The sequence below is a fragment of the Lissotriton helveticus genome, chromosome 6, assembly GCF_964261635.1.
Source record: "Lissotriton helveticus chromosome 6, aLisHel1.1, whole genome shotgun sequence".
In the NCBI taxonomy this organism is placed as follows: Eukaryota; Metazoa; Chordata; class Amphibia; order Caudata; family Salamandridae; genus Lissotriton; species Lissotriton helveticus.
Window position 1 is genome coordinate 801,994,178 of NC_136067.1, and position 14,502 is coordinate 802,008,679.

Below are 14,502 nucleotides of genomic sequence, written 5' to 3' on the forward strand. Positions count from 1 at the left end.
TTTTCCTGAATGAAGAATGCATAAACTGGATAAGGTGCTTTTATTCTTTATACAGGCCTTGTGTGTTAAGACACACAATACACTGCCCATAAACTCATGTATTTTTAGCAAAACCGAGTGAAATGTTTGATATTGGCCTCATGCATTAAAACCACATACTACATTTAATGCAGCTACTTCAAGGGATACTTTTATGAGAGGCAACACAATCAAAACTGAAACTAACATTGTATTCTCAGAACTAGAGGAACAACTCCAGCAATCTTCTGCAGAATAAGGCTACTTCCATTCATCTGGCAGCACTAGCAATTTTGTGTTTGTTGGTATTGCAGCAACAGCTACAGTACAGTGGTCTCCAGTCCTTTCTCCCAACGGCTGGCTTGTTCCCCAGAGGGTATCCCCCTGAGGCTAAAAATAAATAACAAATATGTGGGCTTGTCATGATCCCAGAATAGTCACCATAGAGTCCCACAACCAGTCAGGTGAGGGAATGTTGCTAGACGGCTGAAGGTCATGTGCGGTGGGGGTTGGTCATTCAAAAGTGTTATACAGAAGAAGATGCATGGGAAGCACCATTCATGCAGCTAAGAAGCATGTCTTGAAACACATGAAGGCAGTTGACAACTGTGATGCCCAATACCCTCGGGCAAGAAACTTTAATGAAATACATTTCGGTGACAGATTCAAAATGACATATTATGCAACAGAACAGATAGCAAACAATATGAGAGGAGGGAATAGAACATGGATGCTTAGAAGAAAAGAATCTAAATATATAATAGATCTTGAAACTAAAAGTACTAGAGGTTTAAACACAGAGGAGGAATTGAAAGTACACTAAGGAGATGATAGATTGCCCAGTTTCTTGTGTATTACTTCCTCTCTATGATATGCTATGAGTTTCCTTTTGTTACTTGTTACTTTAACTGGTACATATGTCTATTTTAGCTTAGGAGGAAAGGAAGGCGATCCCTACATACTGAGGTGGATTTTTTAAATTGGAATCCCCTACCTTTCTCTTCCTGGACACACGTGGATGTTCTATACAATGAGTCACAGATAAGATTTTTGGTGTAATTTTTGAAGTGGTTCAGAACTTGTTCTGGCATGGGCGACTGGACATATATATATAGATATATATAGATATAGATAGATAGATAGATATAATAGATAGATAGATAGATAGATAGATAGATAGATAGATAGATAGATAGATAGATAGATAGATAGATAGATAGATAGATAGATAGATAGACAGCTAGAAATGTTTGTACATATTATATTATGTTATGTTCTGTGAGAAGTTTTGGGTGAGGAGGCTTGTCTACATTTTACCCACTTGGGCTGCAGTTTTGTTTACTTGTTTATACATCAGGCCAGTTTGGATAAACTATGAGTGCCATTACGGTATATATCTTTACCCTTCCTTATGTTATATTGCTCATCAGACATTTTTGAGCCACTTCATATGTGTAACACTGAGGCCCTTCTATTTTTGTGTGATGAATGTATATGTTGATCTAACTTTCATTTGATTTGATATGTATAATCGTATCTTGCATACAACAATGCACCATTTGAAGATGGTGCCCGTATGTCATGTCATGAACTTTTGCATAGTCCTTCTTTTACTTTTACTATATATTTGGTATGGGTTCAAGTAATTCTGCCATGTGATCAAGGCAGCTTGACAGCCAAAACGTGTCAGAGTTGCTTGTTCATTAAACTTTCACTCCGCAATATTCAGCCCTGAGTAAGCGTATCCTCTTTTGGATTTGTGTGTGTGTAGAGATATATTTATATTAAATGAGAGTCATCTATGACATATGGTGACTCTAGGAATCGTGATGGTGTCAAGGACACATGTGGGGACCAAGGGAAGGGTCCCGAATATACAGGTAAAAAGATTGTGGAAGGATGGAAGCATTCCTCTGTATTGTGTGATGAATCCTCTGGCACTGCGGAAGTAGAATGAAGTTGTTCCTCAGAGTTTGAATCAGAGGAGGACTGCAGGGAAAGTATTAAAAAATCTACAAATAAAAGAAATAAAATGGAAGAGCAAGAGGCTCTTTTGAATCCTGTGGGTGAGTTTATGTCCGATCCTTTGATGATTAAACACCCATTGTCACCCGAATGGGTAGTGGTGGCTCATGTGGCTGAGTATATGGAATCATGGTTGAGGAAGCAGATTACAAAAGAGGTTAGACTACGATTGAGGTCTGAATGCCTGGGACCAAGACTCAGTGATGGTAACTCGAGAATTGGATGCAAAAATAATTGCTTTTCTTAGCAAAGAAGGTCGGGATCCAAGGAAAAGCCTGGTTAAGGGCCTTAAAATGTCACAAGATCGATTACTGGAATTGTCAGGTCCGTTAGCAAAAACTTTTGAGTTAGTTGAGGAAGCTTATGTTGGAAACAAAGGTTTGGATGTGGAGGAACTACGTCAACGGGTACAGAGAGCAGTATGTTTGCTAGGAAATGCAAATACTGCTTTAGCCCTTGAACGTAGGGAGAGTATATTGTTAAAAATCGATCCTAAACTAGTAGATCTTGTTAGTAAGGACGAGGGCCAATCTGCAAATGGTTTGCTATTCGGAGATGACTTCATAATGGAGATGTCCAAGTTTGTGGGAACTTTTAGCTCATTGCAGAAATCGCAAAGAGAAATAAAAAAAGTGTTTGACAAACGTGTTTTTGGAGGGTCCAGGAGAATGAGAGATTGGTACCCTGGCCGATATCAAGGAATTACTCGGGCATCATTTAGGCCTAGTTCATATCTCTTATCAAACAAGGGGTTTCTATCCGCAGAGACAGAGGAATGGAGGAAGAAGTGGATGACATTATCAATGTACAAGAGGTTCAGGTAAGACAAGACATTTTTGTTACGCCTCAAAAGTTGCCCAATTTCATGAAATCTGGAAGTGGGTGACAAAAGATCTGTGGATTTTGGAGACAGTTTTAGGTTATCGGATAGATTTTTTAGAGGAGACCTTTCAAAGTCATCCCCCAGAGATGTTGACGTTCAACACAGAATTTACAGAGTTGGTAGAAAAAGAAGTTCAGGATTTGATTGGCAAAGGTGCAGAGGTGGAAGAAAAGGAGTATGTACGAGGATTTGTGAGGAATGTATTTTTAGTGGACAAAAAAAGACAAGGGTATAAGACCAGTAATACATCGAAGAGGATTAAACGATTGGGTGGAATACCACCATTTCAAAATGGAAGGAATTCATTTGGTGAGAGATGTACTTCAAATGGGGGACTGGGTGACTCATCTGGATTTGAAGGATGCTTATCTGACCATCCCTATTTGTGAGCGTCATCAGAAATATTTGCGGGTTAGGTGGGGAGGAAAGATGTGGAAGTTCACTTGCCTTCCTTTAGGACTTTCATCTGTCCCATGGCATATCCCAAAGGTGCTTTGTCCAGTGGTAGCTTATTTGAGAGAGAGAGGGATCAGGCTGATCAAAGCAGGTTAAAATTGATGGAAAACACAAGATTTGCAGTGGAATTAATAGAGAGTCAATATGAAGAAATTATGTCTTGTACCAGGACAGGTGATTCGGTTACTAAGGTTCATGGTAGATACAGCGGTTGGTCAGTTGTTACATCCAAAAGAGAAGTTAAAATGCATAAGAAAGGAGATATGGAGGGTTTTGGATGCAGAGAAATTGTCGTTGAGGAATTTAGCAAGGGTGATAGGCTTGCTTTCCTCTACAATTCAGGCAATTTTTCTGGGACCTTTGACTTATTGGGCTCTCCAGAGACTAAAAGCAGAGCATTTGAGGAATGGAAGGAAATATTCGGAGGATATCGTTCTTTCAGAGGAGAGCAGAGAGGAGTTGGTTTGGTGGTTAAGGAACATGGAGGCATGGAATGGGAAAGCTATATTTGGGGAGTGTCCAGAGATAGGGATAGAATCAGATGCAAGTCTGGAGGATGGGGAGCACAATGTGGTTCAGTGACAACAAATTGAGTTTGTTCGGACGAGGAAAGGAAGCTCCATATAAATTGCCTGGAATTGTTAGCAGGGTCTTGTGCAATAAAGAGTTCTGCAAAGGAGAAAGGAACGTGTTAAGTTTTGCTGAAAATGAACAATGTGTCAGATGTAAGATATGTGAACAATCTGGGAGGACCAAAGTCAAATAATTTTGGAATTCTTGCAAAGGTTGTTTGGGATTATTGTCTTCAACAGGAGATTTCAGTACAGGCAGAACATATTACAGGGATGAAGAATGTAGAGGCGGATTGGTGTTTGAGGCGTTACAGGGATTCAAGCGATTGGAGATTGGACAGTTAGGCTTTTTAGAGCCTGACGTTGATCTGGGGTCCTTGGGATGTGGATTTACTTGCAAACAGATTAAATGCACAGTTACCGCAGTTTTACAATTGGTGTCCAGATCCGGAAGCTCTGGGGTTTGATGCATTTCATCAGAATTCGAGGGGATTCAGGCCCTATGCTTTTCCCCCGTTTTCAATGATCACTCGGTTGACAGGACTTTTGTGAAAGTTGAAGGAGACCTTAGTTTTGGTGACTTCTCTTTAGAGGTCAGAGGTCTAGCATCCAGTTCTTCTGGAAATGTCAACAGATTTTCTGATTCTACTTGCTGTGTTCCAGGATGTCTTACTGAATCCTTGGGGAGAGAGACATGAATTGGTAATGTCAGGTTAGATGAGGCTGGTGGCTTGTAAAATTTCAGGAACGTATTGGAAGTGCCTGGACTTTCACATGTGGCTGCAAGTCTTATTAGGGACTCCTGGGCCCCAGGTCCAAGGAAAATGTATAGACCGGCATGGCAGAAATGGATATGCTGGTGCGTGGAGAGGGGTTTTGATCCTGCTTCAGTTGATGTAGTTAAAGTAGTAAACTATTTGACAGGTCTGTATGAGAAGTGACTATCTTACAGAACTATTAATGGTTATAGGTCTGCTATGGCGGCAGGGCATGTGTTGGTTAATGGGAATTTGGTTGTGTTGGACAGGGTATGTTGATAAGGAGAGTGCGGAGGAGTATGAGGATTTCAAAGCCTCCTGTAACTAGGTATAGTTTGGTTTGGGACGTGTCTAGGGTACTGTGGAACCTAAGTGGTTTGGAAAGTTATAAATGTTTGAGTTTGAAAGCATTGTCGCTAAAGGTGACCATGTTGTTGTGCTTGATTTCTTTTAGGCGAGTTTCGGATTTAGAGGCTTTAGGTGTGTCAAGTAGGATTTTTTCACCTGAGGGAGTTTGTTTGCATTTAAGTTGGAGAACAAAATCAAATTCTGTGTCAAGTTTTATACTTTTTTTATGAGAATATGAATTTATGTGTAGTGCATGGAGTGAAGGAATATGAGAAGAAGACAGCTTTCTTGAGGGCAGATGGTGAAAAGCAGATGCTTATTTTGTTTAAGAGACCTTATAAAGCGGTTTCTTCACCTACTGTGGCTCGTTGGGGGAAGAAGGTTATGAGATGCGCAGGTGTGGATGTATGCATGTCTGGAGCACATTCGGTAAGAGGGGCGTCTGCTTCTAAGGCTTTTCTCCTTGGAGGAGCTTTGCAAGACATCTTACATTGTGCAAATTGGTCGAATTAGGCAATTTTTAGAAAAGTTTGTTTCAATCCTGCAGAATGTGCTGCTTCAATTTTGATGAGAAAACGTTGAACGTGCAATAATGTTAGCATCCAGTCTTGCCATAAAATGTAGATTTTCATCAGCTTTGTGTTTCGACAATCTGGATTTTATTTAAGAAGACACGGAGGCTAATATTATTCCCGGCCTGAGCCTCTCCCGAACATAATAGTGTTATTTATATTTCAGCTTGATCACAGCTATAGAAGCAAAAGAAGGAGATAAAGGATGTTTTGTGTGGAGTATTCTTGCAGGCTGAAGATTTACAAGGATGTAAACGTTTGGACGTGTTTATGGACATTTAAGTATTTTATGTTTCACTTATGTGTTATGTAGAATGCAAAAAGAAGGAAGAGGAAGCAGTGTTCTACGGTTTTATGGTGTTGGAATTCCTATGTTTTGTGTTCTATATTTGTTAAAGGAGCTTCTGTTTGGTGGCACTAAAGGAGACAATGTAATAATATTAGCCTCTGTGTCTTTAATAAAAGGTTTTCTGAACACCAAGCTGATGAAAATCTACATTATGTTTCAATACAAAGGTGAAATGTCCTGTGAGATGAAGACAGAAAATCACTTTCCATGGGAAAGTTGTACTATAAAACGTGACTCGCTTACAAAATAAATCACAGATGTAAGTGGAAAAACATTTGATTTTACAATTTCACGAAGTACTACATTATAACTCCCAATACCATCACTACTTAATTACAAATTTGGACAATCCTATTTTAAACAATATTTAAAAGCGTAGGTAAATATTTTTCTATTACATCCTCAATATTTATCTGCTTGTCATCTCTAGAGAGGTGCTTAGAACATATATCATCACTACTTCAATCTTGAATTTAATTGAAACAGTAATGGCAGGGTACCCTCTCTTGCCTTGTGGAGCAACATAGAATTCATACTAATATCCAGACTTGTCATGCCCAGACCTCTGTGGAAGGAGAAATTATATCGCGGAGAACTTTCAGCAAACTTCCCAGATTTAGGGGCTTATTTACAAGCCCCTCGCGCCACTGGTGCGTCACTTTTAATATGGGAAAAAGAGACATACCAGCGGCGCAACAGGCTTGTAAATAAGCCCCTTAATGTTCGATAGGTGAAAAACTAATGAATGAGAAGGATCTGGTTAATAATAGAATGTTTGCATATTTGTTCAAGTTCTTCATTTTAAGAAGTTCAAGAAGAAACACCGTAATCTCGAGAATATCCGATGAACGGTCATACTTGTTTTCCCCGAGGTGTGATTTGCATTGTAATTTAGGGTTTGGTAAAGTTTTTATTAGGTGAGTGTAGGTTTGCATATTCCCAACTTTTGGACTTTGTGTACTACGCAGGTTTCCCCAAACCTGAACTTATACATTGGTTGTGTTCACTCAGTATTTTGCCCCAAATAAAAATAACATTTTGTTATATCCTATGTTTTCATGGTTATTTTGTATGTAGTGTGTTTTCCATTAGACTGCCTTTATCCAAGTGCTTGGGTTGCTAGGTGTTTGTAGAATGTTGAGCTTCTGATCTTCAGTTGAAGACTGAAGCTTGATGGAAGAACCCTCTGACAGATCTAGTGCTGTACTTGAGATTTTAAGAATAAACTTTAATTATATGTTTACTCCACTTGTTTGTGATCTTTTGGATACAACACATTTCCTTTTACTTTCTGTTTCATCTCCTATTCTAAAAATAGGTAGATAGGAGCTTGATGATCAGCATCTTTACCCAAGGACATAGCTTGAGTATACTTTCCCTTTTGAGTAACTCAACACTCATGATGCAAATGCACGCCAAATTACTCTTTTACACAAAATAGTGAAAAGGGGCGTATGTGATATTCACAACATTGAAGCAAAGCCCTGATCTTGATAGAATTGCTGAATCTCAAAGAAGTGCACGATTATTGCATTATGTTTTAGTTCTTGCACGACAAAAGCGATTATCCCTTAATTTCTGTAAAGAAGTACATTAAATCTGCAGCATTATATCGTGACTGCAGCTAAGTGCTGCATTCTTCAGATATGTCTATCAGTCACGAAAACGATTGAGAAACCTTAAATCTAGACAAATGAGTCTGTGCATGGCTAGGCCAGGACAGTGGACATACACTATCAGAGCCTGTGTGCCACCTCTTGGTAACAGTTTGAGCCTGAATGGGTACACATGGGCCTCCTCCTGTCTGAGTTTTACATTAGAAGTACTATTTCGTTTACTTTCTTTAATGCCTGTAATAGTTCTTGAAAGCAGTTCAGCTTTGCTTGTTTGCTATATAAGTCGTGTGCACATGGCTATCTTATGAAACTCCTCTGTGCGCCTTCCTCAATATTATGCAAATAAACCTCATACACAGGGGACATTTGCTTTAGAAGTATGATTTTTCCAGTCAACATCAAAATGGCTTCCTGTTACTTTTGATCCAACATTATCCATGTGCTAATAGGAAGCCTAGTTCATTGATGTGTGTAGCAAACCATTTAAATTAGTACGTTAATATAAGCCTGATGCGCCTCGATCAGGCTATTTAATTTCCTACAGATTTTTCATGAATAATTACACCTTACTCAAACACAATTAGGTGATGTTAAGCAATATAGCTTCAAATCTACATGCATGGATTCACGCTGCTAAACTTGCTAAAATATAAAATGTTTATTTATAGTGTTATTACCCATGGTTACAAATTCTTTCCAAATTAATTCATCAATAATCTTCAAATGTCCCCGTCATACAAGGACCCAAATATCACACGTAAAGGAATGAAGGTCGGTGATATATTCCCCTAGGTTAGTCCTATGCGTGGAGTAAATTTTCAGTTGTCTTAGTGTTCTCTGAAAATTTCAGTAGCACTCCTGGAAATCTACAAACCGCACAGATTTACAGAAATATTACACCCTTAGAATATCTCCATGCACAATTTACACCCGGTACAAATTTCCACATGTGTGAATGTCCATTTGCGAAATTAAATTATTTCCTTCTTTCTCTATGATGGCTCTTTATCCTGCGCCCAATTAAGGTTGGAGGTTATCGGCCCCTTCTTTCCATGTAAATGTATTTAGTGTGCTTTTCAGATATATAATTCTGTTTGCAAATTATTGATGAAGATCGCACAGGTGAGTCCACCCACCTAGGAATGCCCTCAAACTGAAGTCCAAACTAGGGGGTCCAGCCTGGCGGGGGCAATCCGCCCACCATTCTAATGGGCCCCTAAAATTTTCAAAATGGAAATTGATAAGCACTGGCAGAATCTTTTAGCTCATAAGTACATTTTTGTTGTGGGGACAACCTGCCAATTCTAATTCACAGAAACAGGGGTGGGAATTTACCGTGTGCGGGAAAGATATTTTATGCAGCTCAGAGGACTTAACCCAAAGTGAGGTTTGTCGCATTGACCAAAGTACTCAAAGTTTTCTGGGCCATATCACGGAGAGTGGTGCATCTATAGACAACATCTGTGCATTTCTCAGTGTGACCTTTTGAACCACAAAAATAAAAGTGAGCACTGAAACTAACACCTATATTGTGTTTGCGAATTTTCCCAAGAATGATAGCTGTTAAACATAAGAGCAAATCCACACAGAGCACCAACAAAGGTGCCACATGACCAGCACAAAACTTATTTCCATACTCATACCTTCCATGACACACCTTCTGTATACTTTACGACTTGTTAGATCAAAGACTTTCATGACTATTAGAAATACAAAATCAGCAACATCTCGCGAAATTGTGGCAAATGAGAAACATAGGTAATATGGAATGATTTATTACATGCTTTCATCAAAGCCAGTATTGATTTCCTAAATCATTAAAGTCCACTGCCAATATAAGCAACTTGATGGCACATAATACATTGGTCACAACAATGCAATTTAGGTAAATGCCTGTCTCAAAATTGATTGCATATTGTTGACTTTTTCTTTTAAAAATATGCAGGCAGATTCGCCTGTTGGGCAATCTGGCACTGCCATATGGGTTTGTTTGAAAGTGCCAGTGTGCGGGCCAATCTTTTTTTTTTGTCCTGTCATGGCTCTCGGGTTGAAAATAAAACAGCCAACAAACTGATCTTTTCAAGCTGACCCATGTGGCAGGATCAGAGTGCCCAATACACCAGTCCAACACTGCATACAGGGCATCATTAAGGGAATCAGATAAAAGCAGACTTGGAATTCGCAACTATTTTCCAGGTAATGAAAGAAAATCTTTTTCAGTCAAAGGTTTCCAGGCGCACACCAGGAACATAGTTGTAAATTCCATTTTCTCGTGCAAAAATAAGCACAGGTATATTTTCACATGAGAACACTGGAAGCATAAGTACTAATTATTCTTTTTCTACTCTACAGTGAACTAGTTTCTCCACATGGGCAAATTGCTTCTCCTACTTGGCCACATATTTAGGGGTGGAACTCTTCCCCTTCCCACACTGGAAAAAGATTCACTCCTTCCCGTGACAAGACTGGGCAGCACCTTTTCTAGGGTGGAAGGAGTTCAGAGACCAGTTTGCAAATACCTACAAATGTAAATATTTGTGTATGTTCACAGATACTGTGGGCATTTCCAGCCAGTAATGCCTACTCATCGTCCACTGAATCTAAATTTCTTCTCATAGATTTAGTTGCAATTGCAATATCTACTCTTATGGATTAATAAATTGCAAATAAGACTATTTGAAAAAGGAAATATAACTCACACATAGAAATAGCTCTAAAAATCAGGACCACTGGGTCAATTGTAGACTAACACAAAATATTTCCAAAACCTGATCCCATGGCTTAAGTCAATGGAGGAAACCAGGAACTTGAAAATAAAATGTTGTCTAGGACCCACATTTCATTGGGCCACAAATGGGGATATGAGGATTAGAAGTCAGGAGCAAATTGCATGTAATTTGTTCTTCATTTTGCAGTATTTAAATTATTGGACCCTAAGGGCCTGATTTAGTTCTTGGCGGATGGCTTACTCCATCACAACCGTGACGGATATCCTGTCCAGCTAAATATAAATCCAATAGGATATAATGGGATTTATATTTCGACGGATGGGATATCCGTCACCGTTGTGAAGGATTAACCCATCCATCTAGATATAAATAAGGCCATAAGTCTCCTAGAATGTTATGTACATTAGGAAATACTGATAAACAGGTCTGCAAACAAATCCATCCATAGATGATGTATGGTTGTGGGAATGCTAATAATAATGTCCATGAATCTACATTAAAGTTTGCAGAACAATATATGCATACACATAATTGTGAACTTGAATGTTTTTGTAATGTTTGTTCGGGTGAAGGACAGTATAAAGGAGATTGTAAAATGTGTATTTCCATTGAAACGCACATAGGAGATACTTGCCAAAAGGTAAATAAAAATACATTGAATGCACCTGTACTAAATATAGCATACAGTCAGAAGGCATTGCCTTTAGAGCCTTCCGTAGTTTGTTGTAAATCTGTCCAGTGTTGTTCGAAATATTCCTAGTTAAACGTTGATTCTCTGTGTCGATAGTTTAGTCATTTACCGGAATAGAACCAAGATTTTAATCTGGACTTAGAATCTGATTGACTGGGTTTTATTCTGCCATTTCGATCTGGCAAAGTAAACCTTTTGCCATGCTTGAACCTTCTTTCCTTTAATCCGTCTAGGTCACAACTAAGGTACACCTACATCACCCATAGTGCAAGGTGCATGTTTTTTTATAAAGTAGGGCATGTTTATTTAAGATTTACATGTCATGATAGTAAAAAACTCCTAAATTTGTTTTTCACCTGCAGTAAGGCTATCTCTTACATAGTGACAAATTCAGTTTAGGAGCAGATACAAAAATGCACCTTCCACTAAAATTAATTATAATTTAAAATACTCTTTAATGGTAAACTCATCTTTTAAGTTACGATTTTGAAAATGCCACTTTTAGAAAGTTAGAATTTTTACGTCTAACCCAAATGTGCCTTTCTGTGATGTGCAACCCTTCCAGACATGGGGACAAAAGGGACATGGGTGTTGGGTAGGGTGTTTGTCACCTGAGAAAGATATCCTGTTTGGGTTGTACTAAGCTTTAATGGGTAGTCTCATGTCTATGCCCACCCCCTTCCTGATTTCTAAGGACTGGTTGCCCGGTCACTGAGAAATGCAGCCCATACCTAATCTTCATATCCCTTTCTTACTGTAGACAGTTTGGAGCAAGTCTAGGAAAGGGGGGGTGATACAAAGAAGGCATCCCCCACCCACAAGCTGACGCTGAGTATATATATAGCAGCCTTGCTACCTCTCATTAGAAAACCCCTGGACCTGTGAAAGCTTCAGAAGAAGGACTTCCCTGCTGTCTAAAGAAGGAAGGGTAGCCCTCCTTGCCTGGACCCAGGATTCCCCGAAGTGACTCCAAATGACCTCCTGTTTGTGCTACAGGGACACAACAAGCTTCCAGGCCTCCCTGCAGGTGCCCAGCTGACCACCACCAATTTGACCAACATAAGCCCTGCTGCAGGCTTCTGCTCTCCTGATCCCCAAGAGGTGCCCCATGGTCTTGGACCCTCGGCTGGCATCAGAGTGTACTGTTCCTCTCTCAAGCCCAAGCTAAAGGTAAAAATCTAGATGTTTTGGGCTCCTTGTTACCATGCCTGGACTCTTCTCACCAAGAAGCGACCATTCATGATGACAGTGTAAGTGAAGCTCCAGCTAAGACCTCTCCTTTGCATCATAGAATACTGTCATGCACCAGCAATAACCACAGCATCCCCCACCAATGTGAAGCTCCATTGACAAACTGCTCTTTGCACCAAGCAGTGGCCACCATCATCAACCACTAACAGGAAGCTCCAGCGGTGACCTGCTCCTCGTGCTGCAAATGACCTCTTTTTAACCCCCGCCATTATGAAGATCCTTTCAATACGCCTACCATGGACATGGACTCTGAGAAGGTACACTCCTCACCCAGGCGAACATGGTCCCTGTAGCGCAAAACCCATGCTCAATTGCATTTGGCCAGACCTTGTGACTTTGACCTGGTCAACCACACAATCAGATACCTGCGAATGGTACTTTGTCCTTTTTTTGAGCTATTTTGACCTAAAGTTGAAAATCATAAATCCAGTTCTACAAACTGCATTTTTGTCATTTTGGTCACAATGTATTTATTAACATTAAATCTATTTTTTTTAATTTGTGTGGGATTTTTTTTGTGTTGTGTTTTTACGTTATAACTGTTTGAGTGCTGCATAAATACTTTACACTTTGGCTCTAAGTTAAGCCTGACTGCTTTTGTGTCAAGCTACAAGGCACAAGTTTAATTAGTAACTTTGGCGGTTCACCCTGAGAAGGATTGTATTTGTTACAGGCAGATAGATAGAAAGATAGATAGATGGATGGATAGATAGATAGATAGATAGATAGATAGATAGATAGATAGATAGATAGATAGATAGATAGATAGATAGATAGATAGATATAATTTCAATTATCAGTACACTTATGAATTACTGTAATTATGAACAAGGAACCACAGTAAATTCACCCCTGGCAGATTAGAAGAAATATAAACAAAGATAAATTGATTGCCATGACCTACCCATAGGCGTTCCAACTCCATACCCTTTGGAATCTATAAGGCCTCCGATCTGTGTCAGGTTACAGTTTCGCTGCGTGACAAACTCAATGGTTGTTGACTCCATTAGAAAAGCATAGTCAGATGTGAGAACCCGCTGGATGCCTTCTTCGATGCTTTTGACAAGGACTGATTGGCTTCTGCTGTTCATAAAGGCCCACATCTTATCATAGGTGGAGATTTTTGATTTCTGTAATACAGAAGACAAATGTGCATATGAATGTAATCAGTCAGTGAAGGTGTCTCAAACACCAAAGGTTTAGTGATGATTTTATTAAGCACAATCCCCACAAGAATTGACATTCTTCTGTCTCGCTATATTCTACCTATCTACTTGGACAAAGAAATTATGCTCTGGGTCCATATCATAATGCTAACTAGATTTAATAGAAGGGGGCAATGCATTGGAGGGGTATATTAATTGATTTTGTTTAGCTTTCTTCTCAGATAAGGAGAGGGCAAAGGTCAAATATAACTGAACATACCTCTAACTGAAACCAAAAAAGGCAATAAATGAAATTGATAAGAATTTAGGAATAATTGCATGTTAGAGTGTTCATTTATTATTCAACATAATATTTTACAATTCCATTCACAACTTTCATTACATTACAGTAAAGTGAGAGATTCATGATGGGAGAACTTCTCTCCCTAAGTTGGAAGACTAACAACTTCCCTTTCTTCTGATGTCAGTAAACTAACTACCAATACATTTGGTAATAGTAATATCTGTTGTTTACAGTGCCGTTAAAATGTAAACGTGCAGTATGTGCTTCATACACAAACAAATAATTTTATTATTAAATGTAACCTACAGTTTTCAAGATCTGTGATTGTTTTGAGTAGTATATTAACTAGCCGTTGATTAGCATAATTTGTCAAAACAAATACATAGCATAATAGTTTAAAGATTGAAATTCACAGTAGCTTGTCTTTCAGTATCCTGACTCTAGATGGCATTGAAAAACAAATTCAACATTGGATATAAATCCATGAAACCCATATAGGATTTGGGTAATCAAAAAGTTACAAACACATGCCCTCATTATAGCTTGAGTAATATATTAACAAGGCCCGCATTCCATTTTGTTTGTTTTGTACCCAGAAATTGCCCAGAATTTAGGTCAGCTTTTAGCTACTGAAATGTCGGAAGGAGGGATATGATGAACAAGGAATTCCTCCAGGATTTGTCATTCGGAATATATGTTTAGGTGAATTTGGAATTGCTGTAACATTGGAATAAGGACTTTGTAGGTACCCTAATTACTGTCTACCATGTATGTAAAACCCTTTA

General features: G+C 39.0%; 1 protein-coding gene across 1 annotated transcript in view; it reads right to left on the reverse strand.

Moving 5' to 3' along the window:
* The window catches only part of GRIK2 (glutamate ionotropic receptor kainate type subunit 2), a 1,557,632-nt gene that overhangs the window by 258,324 nt on the left and 1,284,806 nt on the right, over nucleotides 1-14,502 (reverse strand). The window contains exon 14 of the mRNA XM_078648357.1: nucleotides 13,173-13,398. Coding sequence (XP_078504483.1) covers nucleotides 13,173-13,398 — 226 coding nt within the window. The remainder of the gene's footprint in view (nucleotides 1-13,172; nucleotides 13,399-14,502) is intronic.